This window comes from Amaranthus tricolor, chromosome 8 (assembly GCF_026212465.1).
Source record: "Amaranthus tricolor cultivar Red isolate AtriRed21 chromosome 8, ASM2621246v1, whole genome shotgun sequence".
In the NCBI taxonomy this organism is placed as follows: Eukaryota; Viridiplantae; Streptophyta; class Magnoliopsida; order Caryophyllales; family Amaranthaceae; genus Amaranthus; species Amaranthus tricolor.
In genome coordinates, this window is record NC_080054.1 from 23,815,061 (window position 1) to 23,831,970 (window position 16,910).

The 16,910-nt window shown below is 34.8% G+C and overlaps 1 protein-coding gene across 4 annotated transcripts; it reads left to right on the forward strand.

Annotated features, from left to right (window-relative positions):
* Positions 1 to 239: 239 nt before the first annotated feature.
* On the forward strand, positions 240 to 15,669 carry LOC130820483 (histone-lysine N-methyltransferase SUVR5). 4 transcript variants are annotated; one of them, XM_057685877.1, is made up of 13 exons: positions 240 to 380; positions 955 to 1,051; positions 4,133 to 4,641; positions 6,833 to 7,135; positions 7,662 to 7,772; positions 7,939 to 8,049; positions 10,213 to 13,014; positions 13,308 to 13,469; positions 13,641 to 13,754; positions 13,831 to 13,934; positions 14,131 to 14,268; positions 14,679 to 14,766; positions 15,356 to 15,669. In XM_057685877.1, the coding sequence occupies exons 3-13, from the start codon at positions 4,162 to 4,164 to the stop codon at positions 15,434 to 15,436; spliced, it is 4,494 nt and encodes a 1,497-aa protein (XP_057541860.1). In that variant the 5' UTR covers positions 240 to 380; positions 955 to 1,051; positions 4,133 to 4,161; the 3' UTR covers positions 15,437 to 15,669. The 4 variants fall into 4 exon arrangements, with proteins under 4 accessions (XP_057541860.1, XP_057541859.1, XP_057541861.1 ...); XM_057685876.1 differs by lacking the exon at positions 240 to 380 and adding an exon at positions 391 to 750; XM_057685878.1 differs by lacking the exon at positions 240 to 380 and adding an exon at positions 391 to 689.
* Positions 15,670 to 16,910: the final 1,241 nt, after the last annotated feature.

Consider the following 16,910-nt stretch of genomic DNA (forward strand, 5'->3'; position numbering starts at 1 on the left):
ATACTTTTATTAGACAAATACCTACAAAAACCTCAATTTACAATCCTCCTTTATTCTCTCTCTTTTTCTTTTATTATTTCTTAATAATACCGATTGTAATTTTTTTCTAATTTAGAATAGATAAAAAAAAATTTAAATTCACGACAATTTTTTTAATATCTCTAATTTTTTACCTTAGCCTAAACATATAAAAACCCAAAACAAAAAGAAAAAAAAGAGAAGAAGGGTTATAATTGTAGGGTACATTGATTTAATAATTGGTTAGCAAAAAAACCAGATTTGTTTAGAGGAAGAGAGAGAGAAAACGAAAGGCAAACACACATCAATTTCAACCCTTCCCTTTACTGAAATAAAAGTACCAACCATGGCTAAAAAATAAGGTATAACTACTACTCATCTACTCCTACATTATTATTCCCACAAATTTTTTAACCTATTTTCATTTTATTTTATTTTATTTGAATTTAATTTTGTTTATTCATACTTGTTCCAAATTCTATCTGCATTATTATTTTGGTTTGTTAGGAAAGAACTAAGAACATAAAAAAGTGTCGTATTTTTTAATTTTATGTCACGTTCTTGAATGTATTGGTGACCCTTTTAGATATGCTTCGTTTTAACAACAGCAACATCTACAGTTGGTCCAGTTAGTCACCCTCTTGAAGCAAGAAAAAAAAAAGAATTTTTAGGTTAAATAATGAAAAACCCTAGATCAATTTAATGTTTTTACATGATTTGAAAATTACCCAGGTAGAATTTTGGTTGTAATTGTACTTGGTACTTTTTATTTTTGTGATTTGGACCCACTTTGTAGGATAATGTTGTATGTGGGTTTTGGGTTATTTTTAGATCTGTGCTAGGTTTCACCTGAAACTAACATATTTATGAATTTAATTTTTGGTTGTTTATTGAATATTTGTGTAAAAATTGAAACTTTTTTTGTTTCTGATTTAGGGTTTTCAAGTGGTGTGGATGCTGAGATTTTAATTTGTCAATAATCAGTGAAATTTAGCTTCTGTTGGTTATGTCCCAAGGCTGCTGATTTTGTAAGGTACATAAAAAGTTTTATTAGGAATTCAAATGCACAAATATTACGCTAGTTTGTTGATTTTCTATGAGCCGGATACATTGGGTATAAGATTTTGATTTTGATTCTTTTACTACTTAGTTTGTAAATTGCAAATTGTGCCCATAGAGCATCTTCTTCAGCTGGACTTGATTAATGTCACATATCACAAATTCTTGTGGAGTAGGTCTTACTGTGAGACGCTCTCTGTACATGGGCTGAACAACCCAACCAATATAATTATTAGCATATGGGTTCTTTGTTTTGAGGTCGTTTCATTGATAGACGGTCTCTCACAAGAATAGCTCGATTGATTAAGGTTTTGGTTATGTTTTAATTTGGCTAATCATGTCAATAGTCATGCTCTGGTTTCTACATTGATGAAATATTGGTTCATTATTAGCCATATGACCATGTTTTGATTATTAGTACTTCAGTAGGTTCCCTCCTCCCTTGGCTGCTGAAAGCCGATCAAGTACCATATAATGCGGAAAAGGAAACGGAAATGAAGAAGATATGAATCTAATCTGATATAGTAATGTTTTAAATGAGTTTATGTTAAGTTTATAAAGATAGAGAAAATTTCCTAAAAGGTTTAATTGAAGGAAAATACTCCTATTATGTAATGTTTTAACGAAAGGAATTGTTTACGTTACGTTCTAACCGAAGAAAAGGTTTTTATTGCGTAAATGAAGAAAAATTTTGCGTTATATTTTAACAGAAGAAAAAATTTAAGTAATAGCTAACAAAAAAGTTTAGGTCATGCACCTTTGCTTTCTCCCTATAAAATGTCTTTTAAGTTTATGTAGAAGTTTTTGTTTTACTAAATTTTTTTCCCCCAAGATTTAGTGTAGTAAAAGGTTATGCACTAAATTTGTTTACTGAATATTGGTTTTATGTGGGTAATTATTTTTTACCAATATGCAATAGTGTGTTGATATTAAACTAAATGAAAAGTAATGCATAAGATTTTTAATTACTGAACATTTTATTTTAAATAAGGAAAGTTAATTAAGTGATTAGGTGATAGAGATTAGAGAATGATAAAACTTAGTTAAGTGTTATCATTTTGCATTTTACTTTTGTTTGTGAATTTTGGGTTGAGTAACCTGTCTAGTGTCGACACATAGAAGCATGTTTTCGTTGACAACACATATTGAATTTGACACACTTTCAAATTTTGGTGGCGCAACTGAAACAATAGATGAAGTTATTATTTTCTTATATGTTGAAACTTATTTTCTGGTAAGTATCGTTCTTTTGGGAAAATAATATATGCTCAAAAATTGCAATTATAAGTAAACATTTTTTTCTCATATAATGAGAAACAAAAATAGGAAATTTAAGTCCTTTTAAGCTTCTTTCTATATTTTATTTAAAGATATTGGTGGTTTTAGGAATGTTTTGATTGATACAATGAAAAGTAAAATTGATATTTAAAAGATTTTTGATTAATTATTATTTTTGTTGAAATCAATGTTTTCATTTTTTGATCTTGATATTTCATACAACTACTCTTGTGAGAGATCGTCTCTCAAAACAAAAAGCCCACATTCTTATATCTCTTTGATTTGTATTAATGGGCTATTTAACCCATATATCTAATGTGTCTCTCAGAGAGATCGTCTCTTAAAACAATTTGTGTATTTCATATTGATGATTAGACTTTAAAGTGTTTCTTCCATATCCTTTCTACCTTTTAAGTGTTTTATCCTCTCTTTCTCCCCAACTTGCGATATAGTAATCTATATGGCATGTCGTACTTTTCTATTTTTTAACTCCCTTCAATCTATTTAGTACAAAATACTGAGGAAAGTTTCCTTCTAAAATACTATCCACGTTTTCTAATGATGCTTTTAGTTTGTTGTTTACACGTCTTTACAATTGTTGTTTACACTCTTTATAATTCTCTTTATAATGTAATTTTTTGAGTCTCTATTTTTAGATTGTTTTGTTTGTTTCCTTCTCCTTTTCCCGGCCATAGAAAAAAGTCGGAGGTTGTAGTAGTGGTCGCAATGTCGCAGACGCGACACCTCATTTTATGACTCGTTTTGTAGACATCACATCGTATATTATTAACTTGCAAAATATTCATTTTATTAAAGTAATTCAAGTTAACTGTGACATGTATTTAACTTAAAGCTTCTAATATATTTTTAAGAACCTAATACATATTTTAGAAAAAAGATTATGATGGCTAATATGTTAGAATGATAGGTTTACAATGCCATGTTACTCCATGATTTTGAATCACATGTCACGTAATGGGGTTTTGCCGAACGATTAGCCCAATATCCGTTATAAAACGACCATTATTTACGGAACAATCTCATTTTTGTTCCATGGTCTATACACTCCCTTGCTAAATAATTCGTTTACATCATATAGTAGTAGGTTGAATATTTGGTTTGGTAGAGTTTATGAGATGCAAATATGGTGGGATCAAAAGTTGGTGTGAGATTTAAGTCGTCGTCGTCATCATCATCATCCCAATGAGTCCCGCCCAAGGCAGGGTATGGGGAAGGTGGGAAAGAGGGCAAACCAATACCCTCTTCACAAGGAGGTTGCGATCGAAGGGAATCCTTCAACTCGAGTATTGCCTAGCATATGAGGTCCCTACAAAGGAAAAGTTTAAGCCTGGTGTGAGCTTGGGTCAAATGGATGTAGCAATATTGAGCAAATTCAAAATGAATTTGTTAAAAATGTTAAGGGACAAAGAGAGTAATTTACTAGTTTTAGGTTATTAACAATTTCTAAATGAAACTTTTTAATTCAATTAATTGGATGACATAAATTTAGTTTTGTTTGTTTGATAGTCTCAATCACTTCTCTGATTCTTTGCTATTGTTATTGGTTTTTATTTAGGTTTTTGATGCATTAAGCATTATCAGTTAGTACTTATACAATCCAGTTGTCTCTGTGTAAGCCATAGTGTAATGTGTGATTTTCCCATATAAATTGTATGTACTTGACTGCATACTCCATCTAATTACAGCTTTTTGTTATGCATACAACTCCTTGATTTTCCACAAGCATTTGAATTTTGATTAAAATTTAAATAATTAGGATGGCATTGCGATTGTTTTTCGGGTGATATGGAAGTTCTCACGCATTCTATCCTCCTCTATGCTGAAAAGTCTCGTCACTGTCAAGAGAAACCAGTCATGGAGTCTGTGGAAGAGACAAAGTCCGATTGCGATAAACACACCAAACAAGGCCCTTTAGACGAGAAGTCGGACTGTAGTCTAGCGATTTTGAAAGGGGCCATACACACAATGCAATGCGAAGTTCAAAATGTAGATGGGGAAGCTTTTGTTGTAGAAGAGAGCGCTAATGGGTCATGCTGTAGTTCTGATTTGAATGGCCCAAAGTTAACTAGGGCTTTCCTTGATCATGGTGATGATAGTCTAGAGGAGCAGGTCCAATATAAAGATGCGTGCCTTGATTTTCAAAATTCTCATGTAGATGTGAACACTATTGATAGTGAGCCACTTTCTGAAAATAAGGAAGAGGAGTTGTCTATATCAGCATCCAAGTGGCCGGAGCAAGGTGAATCCCTAGCGTTATGGGTCAAGGTATGGTTTCTTTTATATGTTTTCAATGTTCTACATTGGCGTACTTGATTATTGCAACTCTGCAAACTACATCGTTTTACTATGCTAAGATTGCACTAATTTTATCTCCCCCCTCTCCCCTTCAGCTATTTTTATGATTGTTATCCTTAGGGTTAATAATAAGATAAAATAAAATCTTATATGATATATAATAATTGAAACAAAAATGAAGTTGATACGTGTCGTTTTTCATCAAAAAAACTTCCGTGTATTTTTAAGGGAATAGTTGGGACTTAAAAAAATTTGACTACATATTATATTGAAATTTTAAAAAATTTCAATGATTATAGTTTTGTATGAGCTGTCGGCTTTCTTCCCTTCTCAAACCCTGATTATAGTTTTCTATGAGCGGGATACATTGGGTATGATGATGATGATTATATTGAAATTTTAAAAAATTTAACTACATAAAACGATTCATTTAAATCATGTGCATTTCTTATTTATGTAAAATTGCGCATGATGTTTGTTACCAAGGGTTAATCGGAAACAACCTCTTTGTTAGTGTTATCACTAACAAAGGTAAGGTTACATACATTTGACCCCTACCCAAAACCCCACCTTAGGTAGGAGACTAGGAGCCACTTAATGGAATTTGGGTAATGTAATGTGTATTATATTGACTTATTTGGGTAAGTAAGCTATTGGTTGCAATTAAAATTTTTCCTCTACCTAAACTTGTAGTCTGAAGATGAAAAATGTGATTTTAACATAAAAATGATAGTTTTGATCAATTCATTGAGTTTGATTGTTATTCAGTAGGAACAAAAAATAATATCTTTTACACCAAGATGATTGATTATAGTGAGTGTGATATATAGTACTATGATTGATAAATAGCTGTTTATTTGCCTAATAAACTTCTTAATTTATACAAACAACGTTTTAAAAGTTAAAAATAACACTTTTGAAATCTATTATACAATGACTAAATATCAATGTGTATTAATATCTTAATGTGTATTCTATATAATAGCATAAATCCATTCTATTACATTACATTATCCCAATTCTATTGAGTGGCTCCCAGTCCAACCTAGGTTGGGGGGTTAGGTTTATTCTTGTCAGTGCTAACATTATCAAAGAAGTTGTTTCCGATTGACTCTTGGTAGCAGACATCACGTCCAACTTTGCATAAATAAGAAGTGCACAGGACTTGATGAGTCGTTTTACTAGAGTCCATTATAATCCAAAAACAAAGAACTATATATCTTTGGCCCTATCAAAATAAGGGGCATAAATATATAAGGGAAATCATCTATATACATCGCCAAAATAATATTTATGTGTGAAATTATAAAAAAATTGTAAGACAAATCATCATAAATATTATGCTAAGTTTGAATATATACACAAGATATGAAAAGTAACAAATTTTTGATTAAGTTTTATGCTAACTATGCTAGAATTTTAAAAAATACAAAAAAAATATAATTGATATGTTATGTAACCTACTCCTTATTTATGGAAATAAGAAAGATTTTATGCTAAAGATTAATATGTTGAATAGTTGTTACATACATTTTAATTCTATTTTCATGTTTTTTTTCTTTTCAATGTTTACTTATTTTGATATTGTGTTGTAGCTTTAATAGAGTGAGAGTTGACAATTTTCAAATTGATGCTCTATTAATTTTTTTTATCACATGAAACTTTATACGCAATATATATTCTCTTTTTATTATGATTATATTTTAATTTTATGTGTGATGTATTCTATCTAATAGCAAGAGATACTAAATTGATGAATCATTTCAATCATTATGATTACATGTTTTTAAAATTGTATCTTGATAAGTACATTGTGATAACGTGAACAATATCTAGTGAAGTTAAAATAAAATTTTGTAATATTTGCTATTTTGCTTATCAATATAGCGAAATGAATTTTACCTTTATAAAGCAAGAGCAAAATATTTTAATATCATATTCTATAAAATGGATTGCATCCAAGTAGTTTCTGATTATTTGATTAAATATTTAAAATCATGAAAGGTACTTTTTTTTTATCGAATTATGACAGTTACTTTGGCGTAAATAAAAATATATCATTCTAGCAATGTACATTAGAAGACATTTATTTCATTTTAAAATTACATAATGGTGCAATTTTTAATCCTTGTGCTTGTATTACTCTTTTATGCAAGTATAGTGGAGAGGGAAGTGGCAAGCTGGAATCAAATGCGAAAGGGCTGACTGGCCATTAGCAACTGTTAAAGCAAAGCCGACTCATGACAGGAAGAGTTATATTGTAATATTCTTTCCACACAAAAAGCATTATTCTTGGGCTGATACGCTGCTTGTTTGTGCAATTGACGAGCTTCCACAGCCTATTGCACATCGGTCACATAAAATTGGAGTTCAACTGGTTGAAGATTTGACTGTTGCACGCCGCTTTATCATGAAAAAGCTAGTAATTGGCATGTTGAATATTGTTGACCAGCTGCCTATTCAGGTGTCAACTTTTAGGTCTAAATTCCTTTTGATAAGCTTTAACATGTCTTAATTTGATTTCTTTTCCAATGCTTTATGCTAGTAAAAGGGTGTCAAAGCCTTAATCCTATCAGATCAATCTGCTGCATGAGCAAAAAATAATTTTTTTGAGGTTGTTCGCAAAGACCCTCCTCCTCAATTTTTTTCTCTTCAGTTATATTCTATTAGTTTGTCTCCATCAAAGTCATCATCCTCCCCAAACCCCATAAGGTCTAAACCCTTTTCTCTCTACATATACTGGTGCATTTTGAGGCTGATGCCTGATATTGCACTTACCAAACTAACGCAGGCAATTCTTTGGTTCTCGCTTTTCCGCAACTCCAACTTCCCACCAAATGTCTTCATTTGCACTTTATTTCTTATAGTGTGCCAGATATCAATTATTGGATACAAGCTGTCTTTTTAGACCAGTATGATGCTATTTTAATCCTTGTCAGTTTTGAAGTCTTCTTATTTGCCCTTTTCTTAATAAGGATCACTTGTTTTAGGTGCTGGTTGAAACTGCTCGTGATTTAGTTGTATGGAGGGAGTTTGCTGCGGAGGCTTCTCGCTGTAAAAATTATCCTGATCTTGGAAAATTGCTCTTAAAGCTCCAGAATGTAAACTCCTAATCCTGTGCATGAATGAGAGCCCTTATTTCTAAATGTTATCATTATTTAATTATTTTGCTCTTTTCTGAACTATTTTCTTTTCCATATGTTCTCTGAACTTTGAGTTGCCTCTAACTTTATTTAGTGAACTATTCTCTCAAACCTTTTCTTACAGATGCTATTACAACAGTACTTTGATGCTAACTGGATGAGACATTCTTTCCATCTGTGGGTTGAGAAATGCCAGAAATCCCTTAGTGCAGATTCCATTGAGCTCCTAAAGGAGGTATCCATTTGTCTTTGCTCTACTTTCCTGCATAGAATTGGATGTGTTTGGCAGTGATGTTAGTACGTTAGCAGTTAGTACCTGCGGCTGTTAGGTGTGGGGGAGAGTTGATCTTGAGTGAGAGTGCCCCTTAGAAGTTAGAAGATGAATAATCCTTTTAATGTTAAGCATATTTTTAACTGTCTTAATACACATTGCATATGATCCTTTAATGTCATTTTCATGTTGTTGGCCGAAATTTTCTGATATCTTATTAAGAAACATTTAAAGACATGTTAGAGCCACAGAATTCAACCCTAGTGAGAGTCTGAAGTTGACCACTGCGACATTTTCCCTCTTTTCTCTCCTTTTTTTAAAAGTGCCTTGCATCAGGAATTGAAGAGGTAGAGGGACTCTCTTTTCCCTTGTCTAATGTGGTAACAAGTAAGCCTCGTGTGGGTCTTGCATATTTAGCCATGGACCATCTCTTGGCCTACTAGAATTTCTATCTTCGTTGATTTTTCTCCTTATTTCATTTAATTATCTATATTATATGTATGAATTTTGAGTTCAAGTGTTCTTTCTTCCTAAGAAAGTTCTTTTGCTTGTTGAGATTTAATTTGGTTGAGTAACGATGCTGCCTCAAGAACTTCTGTTGTTGCTTGGAAAAATATGTGTCTTCCTAAATGGTTTGTGGTCTCAATTTGGATAACATTGGAGTATGGAATGAGGTTGCCATTGTGCAACAACTCTGGGCTATTTAGGTAAAAAATGATCGTCTTTGGATCATATGGATTCACAACTACTATATGAAATTTATTTCACTTGTGGATTAGAAACTTCCCACCACCGCATCATGGATGTTGGATAATTGAGAAAAAGTGTGTTATTAGAGATATGGGTTGCTGGGATATGATCTTTGGTGGTTTGTTTAGCATTAAGAAGGTATATCATATGTTGCTTGGAAATTTTGATAATGTTGGTTGGAGATGTCTTATTGGTAATAATCTTGCGTCTCCTAGAGCTGTGTTTTGTGTGTTGTTGATGGTCCAAGGTAGGCTCCCTACTATTCATAGAATATGTAAACGGGGTATCAATCTCAACCCCATTTGTGAGTTATGTAGGGATGTTGATGATTCGCATGCCAATGTCTTTCATGATTGTTCCTATTTGGTTGCACTAAAGGACTTTGTCTTAAAGAGCTTTAGTCGTATTGATTTTAGCTGTAGCTTTAAGGATGAAATTGGTATGTTTTTTAAGCTTAGTAGGAAGAAGTATTAGAACGAAAAGCTGCTTGTGCTGTGTTGGTCTGAACTTTGCTATGGTACTTGGGCAATTAGGAATAAATTCATATTTGTAACGGTCTAACGCTTTTTACGGCTGCTGCTAGGGACATCTTGTTTGAAATTGCAATTAGATGAAATGGTCCTAAATAATGTTGCTGTGCTGAGGCATTTTTGCATTCTCCTGGTCCCTTTTTGCCGAGTATGCTGGTTGCTGGTGATAAGCAGTGTAGGTAGTGGGTTTCTGTCGGTTTAGTTGTGTGTGTGTGCAGGGGCCTGTGTGGTGCTGCAGGTTTCCAGTTTCCTGTCCTCTGCTCTGCTGGTGAACTGGGCCTGCAAGCCTTTTGTTTATTTGTGTTTGTTTCTTTTGGTTCATGTGGATTTTGGGCCTGCACAATTGTTAGTTTTTCATGTTTTTTGTCAGTTCCTAACACAAGAGTGGCTTTGAGCAGCCCTTCATAGAAGGTGGATACTTATTCCACACCATAGTGTAAAAACAGTGTAACAGTTGCGATTCCCCTCGTGGTAACAGAACGGTGATGCGGTTATCGTAACGCCTGTTTATCGGTCGAAACCATAAGATATTCCTTGATACAGCTTTTTACACCTTAACAATGTGGAAAATATCGGTTCTTTTTTTTTTGAAAACTTTGATGCGGCCTTGTTTTTACACTATGGTCCACACTGATGCTTATATAGGGTTGATTCTTGTTTTTGTTGTCGCTTTTGGTGGGGCTTTGTGCCTTTATGGTGTTGGGTTGTTGCCTTGTACCTTTTATGCTCTTTTTTGGAAATGACCTTAAACACTTTAAGCAGTGTTTGATTTAAACATTCTTGTGAACTCACTCATTTAACTTTTTTTTTTGCTTGTGTTTGATTCTGTTATATCTTACTGCTCTAGGAGCTAGTGGATTCTATTTTGTGGAGTGAAGTCAACAGTCTTCGAGATGCGCACGGGCAACCAGCATTAGGTTGTGAATGGAAAACGTGGAAGAATGAAGTCATGAAAAGTTTTTCAATTACTCATACTGTGTCCGGCAGTGGAGGCATCGAACAGACAAGAAAAAATGGTGTAGAGCATACTAGTGTTATTCCATCAATCACAAGTCTTCAAATTAGCCGAAAGAGACCTAAGCTCGAAGTACGGCGTGCAGAGCCCCACAGTTCAGTTGTTGAAAAAAAGAGCCGTCAGGAAAATACCATTCTTGAGATTGAATCGACTTTTTTTGCTGGTGAAAGCACTATGACTGCCAATAATGCGCACATGCCTTCTAACATTGCACAATCTTTCTCTCTGAGTAATGTCGTGGATAGTATGGATGATGTCGTGCTTGATACTTCATTTACGGACCCCACTCCGAAAGAAGATAATAGATTTGAAATCGCGAACGGGATTTTTGATACAAAATCCGTTGGTTCTAAGGTCAAGAGTAGGCAATGCGTTGCTTATATTGAGGCAAAAGGAAGGCGATGCGTGAGGTGGGCTAATGATGGTGATCATTACTGTTGTGTTCATTTGACTTCTCATTTTGCAGCAGAATCTTTCAAATCAGAGTTCACTTCACCAGTTGAAGCATTTATGTGTCAAGGAACCACCAATCAAGGTAGCAAATGCAAGCATCGCTCATTGCCGGGCACTTCTTTTTGTAAAAAACACCGTCTTAATGCTGATGGAACATTGTCTTCAAATACACCCGGAAGTACATTGAAGAGAAAACATGAGCTGCTAGACAAAACCGAGAACACATGCAAGGAAATTGTCATGTTTGAGGAAGCTCAAAGACCTCTTGAAGAGCATTTGACTTTGACCTCACTTAATGGGGGGAATGCATCTAGTGAAGGAAAAGCTGTTCATATGCTTCTGGAGCTGGTCGAGGACTCTAACAGTAAGAATATGGAGGTTGCCTTTTGTGTTGGTTTGGGCATGGAGGAAGGCCATGCTGAATGCCGAGAGAGCCCCAAGAGACATTCACTCTACTGTGAGAACCATATACCAAGTTGGCTGAAACGCGCTAGAAATGGTAAAAGTAGGATAGTCTCAAAAGAAGTGTTTCTTGATCTTCTGAAGACTTGTTCTTCCCAGAAGGAAAAACTGCATTTGCACCAAGCATGTGAGATTTTCTTCAAGTTCTTCAAAAACATATTATCCATAAGAAACCAAGTTCCCCGAGAGATTCAATTTCAGTCGATGTTATCAGAAGCTTCTAAAGATTTACATGTTGTGGAAATATTACGGAAGTTGGTTTCCATGGAAAAAGAGAGGCTGATTAGAATATGGGGCTTTAATCTGGACAAGGAAGCACAAATATCCCGTTCTCCAGTTGAGGAACAAGCTATGGTTACTGTAGTAGAGGGGGCTGATGATGATGGAAGTTTCAAATGTAAAATTTGCTTCGAAGAGTTTTCCGATGATCAATCACTTGGGACCCATTGGATAGATAGTCACAATAAGGAAGCACAGTGGCTTTTCAGGGGCTATGCTTGTGCAATTTGTCTTGATTCGTTTACTAATAGGAAGGTTCTTGAGACACATGTACAGGAAAGACACCATGCTCAGTTTGTTGAGCACTGCATGCTTATTCAGTGTATTCCTTGTGGCAGTCATTTTGGTAAGTCCAATGAGCTATGGTCACATGTTTTATCGGTACACACCGAAGGTTTTAGACAGTCGAAAAAAGGGGACAATGGTCTCCAGTTGGCGGACACCCAACAGAAACCTACTCTGTTGAACCCTCCTTCTGTTGACAATTCTGAAAGCCAGAGCAGTATACGAAAGTTTATTTGTAGGTTCTGTGGTCTAAAGTTTGATCTGCTGCCTGATTTAGGTCGCCACCATCAGGCAGCTCATATGGGGCCAAGTTTAGTCAGTTCTCGTCCAAAGAAAAAAGGTCTCCGCTTTTATGCCTATAAACTTAAATCAGGAAGACTAAGCCGTCCTAGATTTAAAAAGGGTCTTGGTGGAACATCTTATAGACTCAGAAATAAGGGTAGCATAGTTTTGAAAAAACGGTTGCAGCCCATTAATCGTATAGGTACTGGAGGTTTAAATGTTCCTTCTCATGTAATGGATACGACAAGCATAGTTCGACCAACTGAGGCTCAGTGCTCGGCCATTGCAAAAATGTTGTCTTCTAAAGCACAAAAAACAAGACCTCGCCCTAGTAATCATGAAATATTGTCGATTGCGCGTTCTGCTTGCTGCAAATATAGTGTTCAGAGGTCTCTGGAGCAAAAATATGGTGAATTGCCTGCTCGTTTATACTTGAAAGCAGTTAAACTTTGCAGTGAGCATAATACTCCTGTAAGTTGGCATCAAGAGGGGTATAATTGCTCTAAAGGATGCAAACCCATGGAAGATCAAGCTTTGGGGTCTGTTTCGTCTTGCCCTTTTAATGATCATGGAATAGCGGATAATACATCGTCAAATTCACTTCAAGATGAGTGTGAAATGGATGAGTGTCATGTCGTCTTACACCCACATCATTTTAAGTGGAGACATTTTCAAACAACTATTATCTTGTGTGATGATATCAGCTTCGGACAAGAAAGGGTACCAGTTCGTTGTGTCGTAGATAAAGATCTGATCGATTTGCTTCATAATCCAGTATATGATTTTGACGGACAAGTCGTTTTCATGCCTTGGGAGAGCTTTACGTATGTTACAAAGCCATTGTTGGCGAAATCCTTTGATGTCAATATGCAGGTACATAAGCTCATTTTCAAGTTCTACTTACCAACTTCACTTTAAACAAGAAAAATGAGCTTCAAATGAGTTCCGTATTTTTTTTCTTGACGAATGAGTCTGTTGATAAAGTGTTTTAAGTTTTTTGATACTCGTTTCTCATATTGGATGCTTCTTGTTTCCGCTTTGTTTTCTCAAAGCTTTCAGCCTAGCATTGACCTTTAAGCATCATATAGATTTTCTTTCTTCTTCGGAGTATTCGTGTGTGGATTTGATATTTTGTGTAATAATATAATTTTTCGACTTCCTTTCAGAATTTGCAGTTGGGATGTCGCTGTTTACAATCAGCTTGCTCTCCCAATAAATGTGATCATGTCTACTTGTTCAACAATGACTATGAGAATGCGAAAGATAAAAATGGCATGCTTATGGAGCAAAGATTTCCCTATGATGATAATGGTTGCCTAGTTCTTGAGGTAACTATTCTTATGGGGTGTATGCCTGCTTTAATTTGCTCTTTACATTTGGCAAAGGCCAAATATATGCTAAATGTCATTTGTGCTCTACTAATGTATTCGTGCTCTCTATGAAAATTGGATATTTAGCTGTTGGTGGTTGCGCTTTTTATTAATTGGGTGAATTTGCAGGATAATTACCTTGTTTATGAATGCAATCACTTGTGTAAGTGTAGTAGCAAATGCCCAAATAGGGTCCTACAAAAAGGGGTTAGAGTGAAAATGGAAGTCTTCAAAACAAAGAAGGTGATTTTCTTGAAGACTTTTTTGAGATTGTTTTGGTCTTTGGACTATCGGCTGATACTTTCTGCTTTCTTGACAGGATTGGGCTGTCCGAGCGTGTGAAAAAATATTGTGCGGATCGTTTGTATGTGAATTTGTCGGTGAGGTATTAGATGAACCGGAAGCCAGTAGAAGACGTAAAAGGTTCATGGCATACCCTTCATCTATCTGCATGGGTCGGATCTGGGTTGGGTCCCACTAGACCTAGATCCACACCCTAGTTTTTTATGGATCCAGACCCGGGCCCAATTCCATAGGGTCTGAAAAGTTTGGACCCAGACCTTAGGGTCTCGCCTACAAATTTGCTACCAAGTTTTTGCTTAAGTATTTTTTTTCTTAGGTGCGGAAAAGAAGGTTGTGGTTATTTCTATGACATGGCAGCTCATTTTCAACGTGTAAGTGAATGGATGGAGGGTAAAGGCAAGTACATTATTGACGCTACAAAATATGGAAATGTTTCACGGTTCATTAATCACAGGTGAGGATGGAGTTGCCTAAACTACCTGGTGAAACATGTTGCATGCTTTCTCATGTTTTCATTCTGAAGTATATAGAATTTTCTTTTGGGCAAGCCCAATGTCGCATGATTTGCTAATCTCCCTGCGAATCGCGAATAAAAAAAAGCGAATTATGGTCGGTTTTGGGCTATGAGTCAACTTAAGGATAAGATTCTTGAATCATAAATACGATTAGTAATCTGGGGTTATGCATTTTTAATCACTTACAAAAGATACAAGAAAACATTTTTGACAAATATTTGTTGCAGTACGTTATCATTATCAATTTTCACAGTTTGTTTGTCTTTCTTTTTACATCGTAACTATATCCTGACTTTGTTTTCTATAAGTTTGAATCTTAGCCTGACATTCGTTGCGTTTGTTCATTTAGCTGCTGCCCCAACCTTGTTAGTCACCTGGTCGTTGTGGAAAGCATGGATTTTCAACTTGCGCATGTCGGTTTCTACGCGAAGAAGGATGTAAGTGAAATTGATGTCTAGAAAAATAAATAATGCTAGATACTGAATTAAACTTTTGTTAGTTTTTAGAGGTACGAACTTTGTTTTTCTAGTGGCTCTCCCCTCCTTTCATATTAAGGCCGTGCATTCGATTAATGGCTCGTAATATGTAGCCTTCGTCTCTCTAACTCCGAGTAATATGTTACTCGCAAGGCCAAATATACCCTTGGTTTAAAGGCAATATTACTGAGGGTAGTATTGTAATACGACGCTGTTGATCAAAATCCCGTCACTCTTTCTGCCTCCCTCAACGCCTTAACGACTTCCAAGTGCTACCACCATCTCCACCCATTTTCCTTCCGTTTCTTTGTCATGCCTTTAAATCTTAACCTCCTATGTTTGTTATATGCTTGATGACGGTAATAGGACCTTTTGCCCAATTCTGACAACCCGAACTAACACCTCTATCAATCTATCCGTCCATCAGTTCACTAGAATCAAACTCTCATTCCAAGCGTTAGGTAACATTCAAAATAGTTTTATTTTCTTTTTATGTTTCTTTCCGATCTTCATTATTATCACTTGTAACTTCTTCTCTACGTAATGGCAGATAGCTGCAGGGGATGAACTTAGTTTCGACTTTCAATATGAGTCGCATGCTGGAGATGGACGTACTCACTTCAACTTGTAGAGGCCGCCTTCAGTAATAGTATTAGCATAAGTTTTTAGGCATCAATTGTTGAATAGAAGCTGTTTTACGGCATTGTAGCTGTATTTTCCGTTCCTTTCATCGACTTATTTGGTAGAGCTCAGCCAATGCCATGCGTTGTCGTATAAGCCGTCCTTGGTCCTCCTGTAAATTGATTGTTTCATTCTCTTTAGCTTTGTTTACAATCATCCATTTCTAATATCTGTTTAGCTGCATGTGTTCTCGAGTAAGAGTTCTGGTAAATCTTTTTTCATTATAGCTCTGAACATCGATTGTTCTGGAATCTCGAATGATATCTGTGAAAATCACGTGATTTTTCGATGCAATTTATATCGTTGGTAACACTGTAAATGGATCGAGTTGGTGTGTGGAAGAGATCCGAAATGGATTGTGAAGCAGCATGGTGTACTCCTAAGCAGAATCCATAGTAGATAACTCTAAAATCATAGAAATTTAGAAATGTCTTGGACACACAAATAGTAAAGAAATTCTACATTGATATCTGCAACTGCAAATCTCATAAAATAGACCTAAGGATATAAAAAAGCAGTTATTCTTGTGAGACACCGTTTTTCAAAGAGATAACCTCAATATCAAAGAGATGACATTAAAATAAGAAGTTCGCACTCTATTTTCTCTTTAATTTGTATTAATTGAGTAATTTTTCCCATATATCTAATGCGTCTCTTGGAGAAACCGTTTTTCACAATTTGTGATAAAAAAGGCTAAATACGAAAAGCGTGTTGCGCTAGGCTGCCCATGTGTTGTATCTATCGTGTCTTGTGACAAATTGTATTGTGCTAAGTCATGATGTGAATAATGTTGTGTCAAGTTGTGCTTGATCACCTAAAAATGAGGCTTAGCCATGGAAATCATATCATGTTGAGTTGCTACTTTTGACTTATTTTTTTTCTAATAAACAACCAATAGTCAATCTCTTATAAACAATTAATCTACCTATCTTAAGCCAATAAAACAATCAATACTTCAATTGATCAAACAAATCAACTAAAAAGACCATCAACTTACAACCATTTGACGAACAATGACCCATATTTTATTATTCACAACAAAAATAATACATTACTTGACTCTAGGGGTGAAAGTTTGGTTTTTGGTTTGGATTCGATACAAAATCAAATCAAATCGAATAAAATTTGGTTTTGATATTTTCAATCCAAATCAAAATCATAATATTTATAATCCAAATTAAACCGAACCGAATTTTAAAATACCAATTCAAATTGAACCGAATAGACCGAATTGCACCGATTTGTATATTTTGCACCGAAAATCAAATTTGCACGTATTGTTTCAAACTTATTCTTTCTAAAGCTCCAAAATAGATATTAATAATTTTAGGATTTTTAATTTGAACAAGTAAAAAACTTTTAACAAAAATCTGAAAATAAGGGCAAAAATTCAAAATGAATCAAATGGAAGATATAACATGCCT

Coding starts and splice junctions, on each gene's coding strand:
- LOC130820483 (XM_057685877.1), top strand. CDS start 4,162: ATGGAAGTTCTCACGCATTCTATCCTCCTCTATGCTGAAAAGTCTCGT. Junction 7,773..7,938: donor TGCTCTTAAAGCTCCAGAAT/GTAAACTCCTAA, acceptor CTTTTCTTACAG/ATGCTATTACAACAGTACTT. Junction 13,015..13,307: donor CCTTTGATGTCAATATGCAG/GTACATAAGCTC, acceptor ACTTCCTTTCAG/AATTTGCAGTTGGGATGTCG.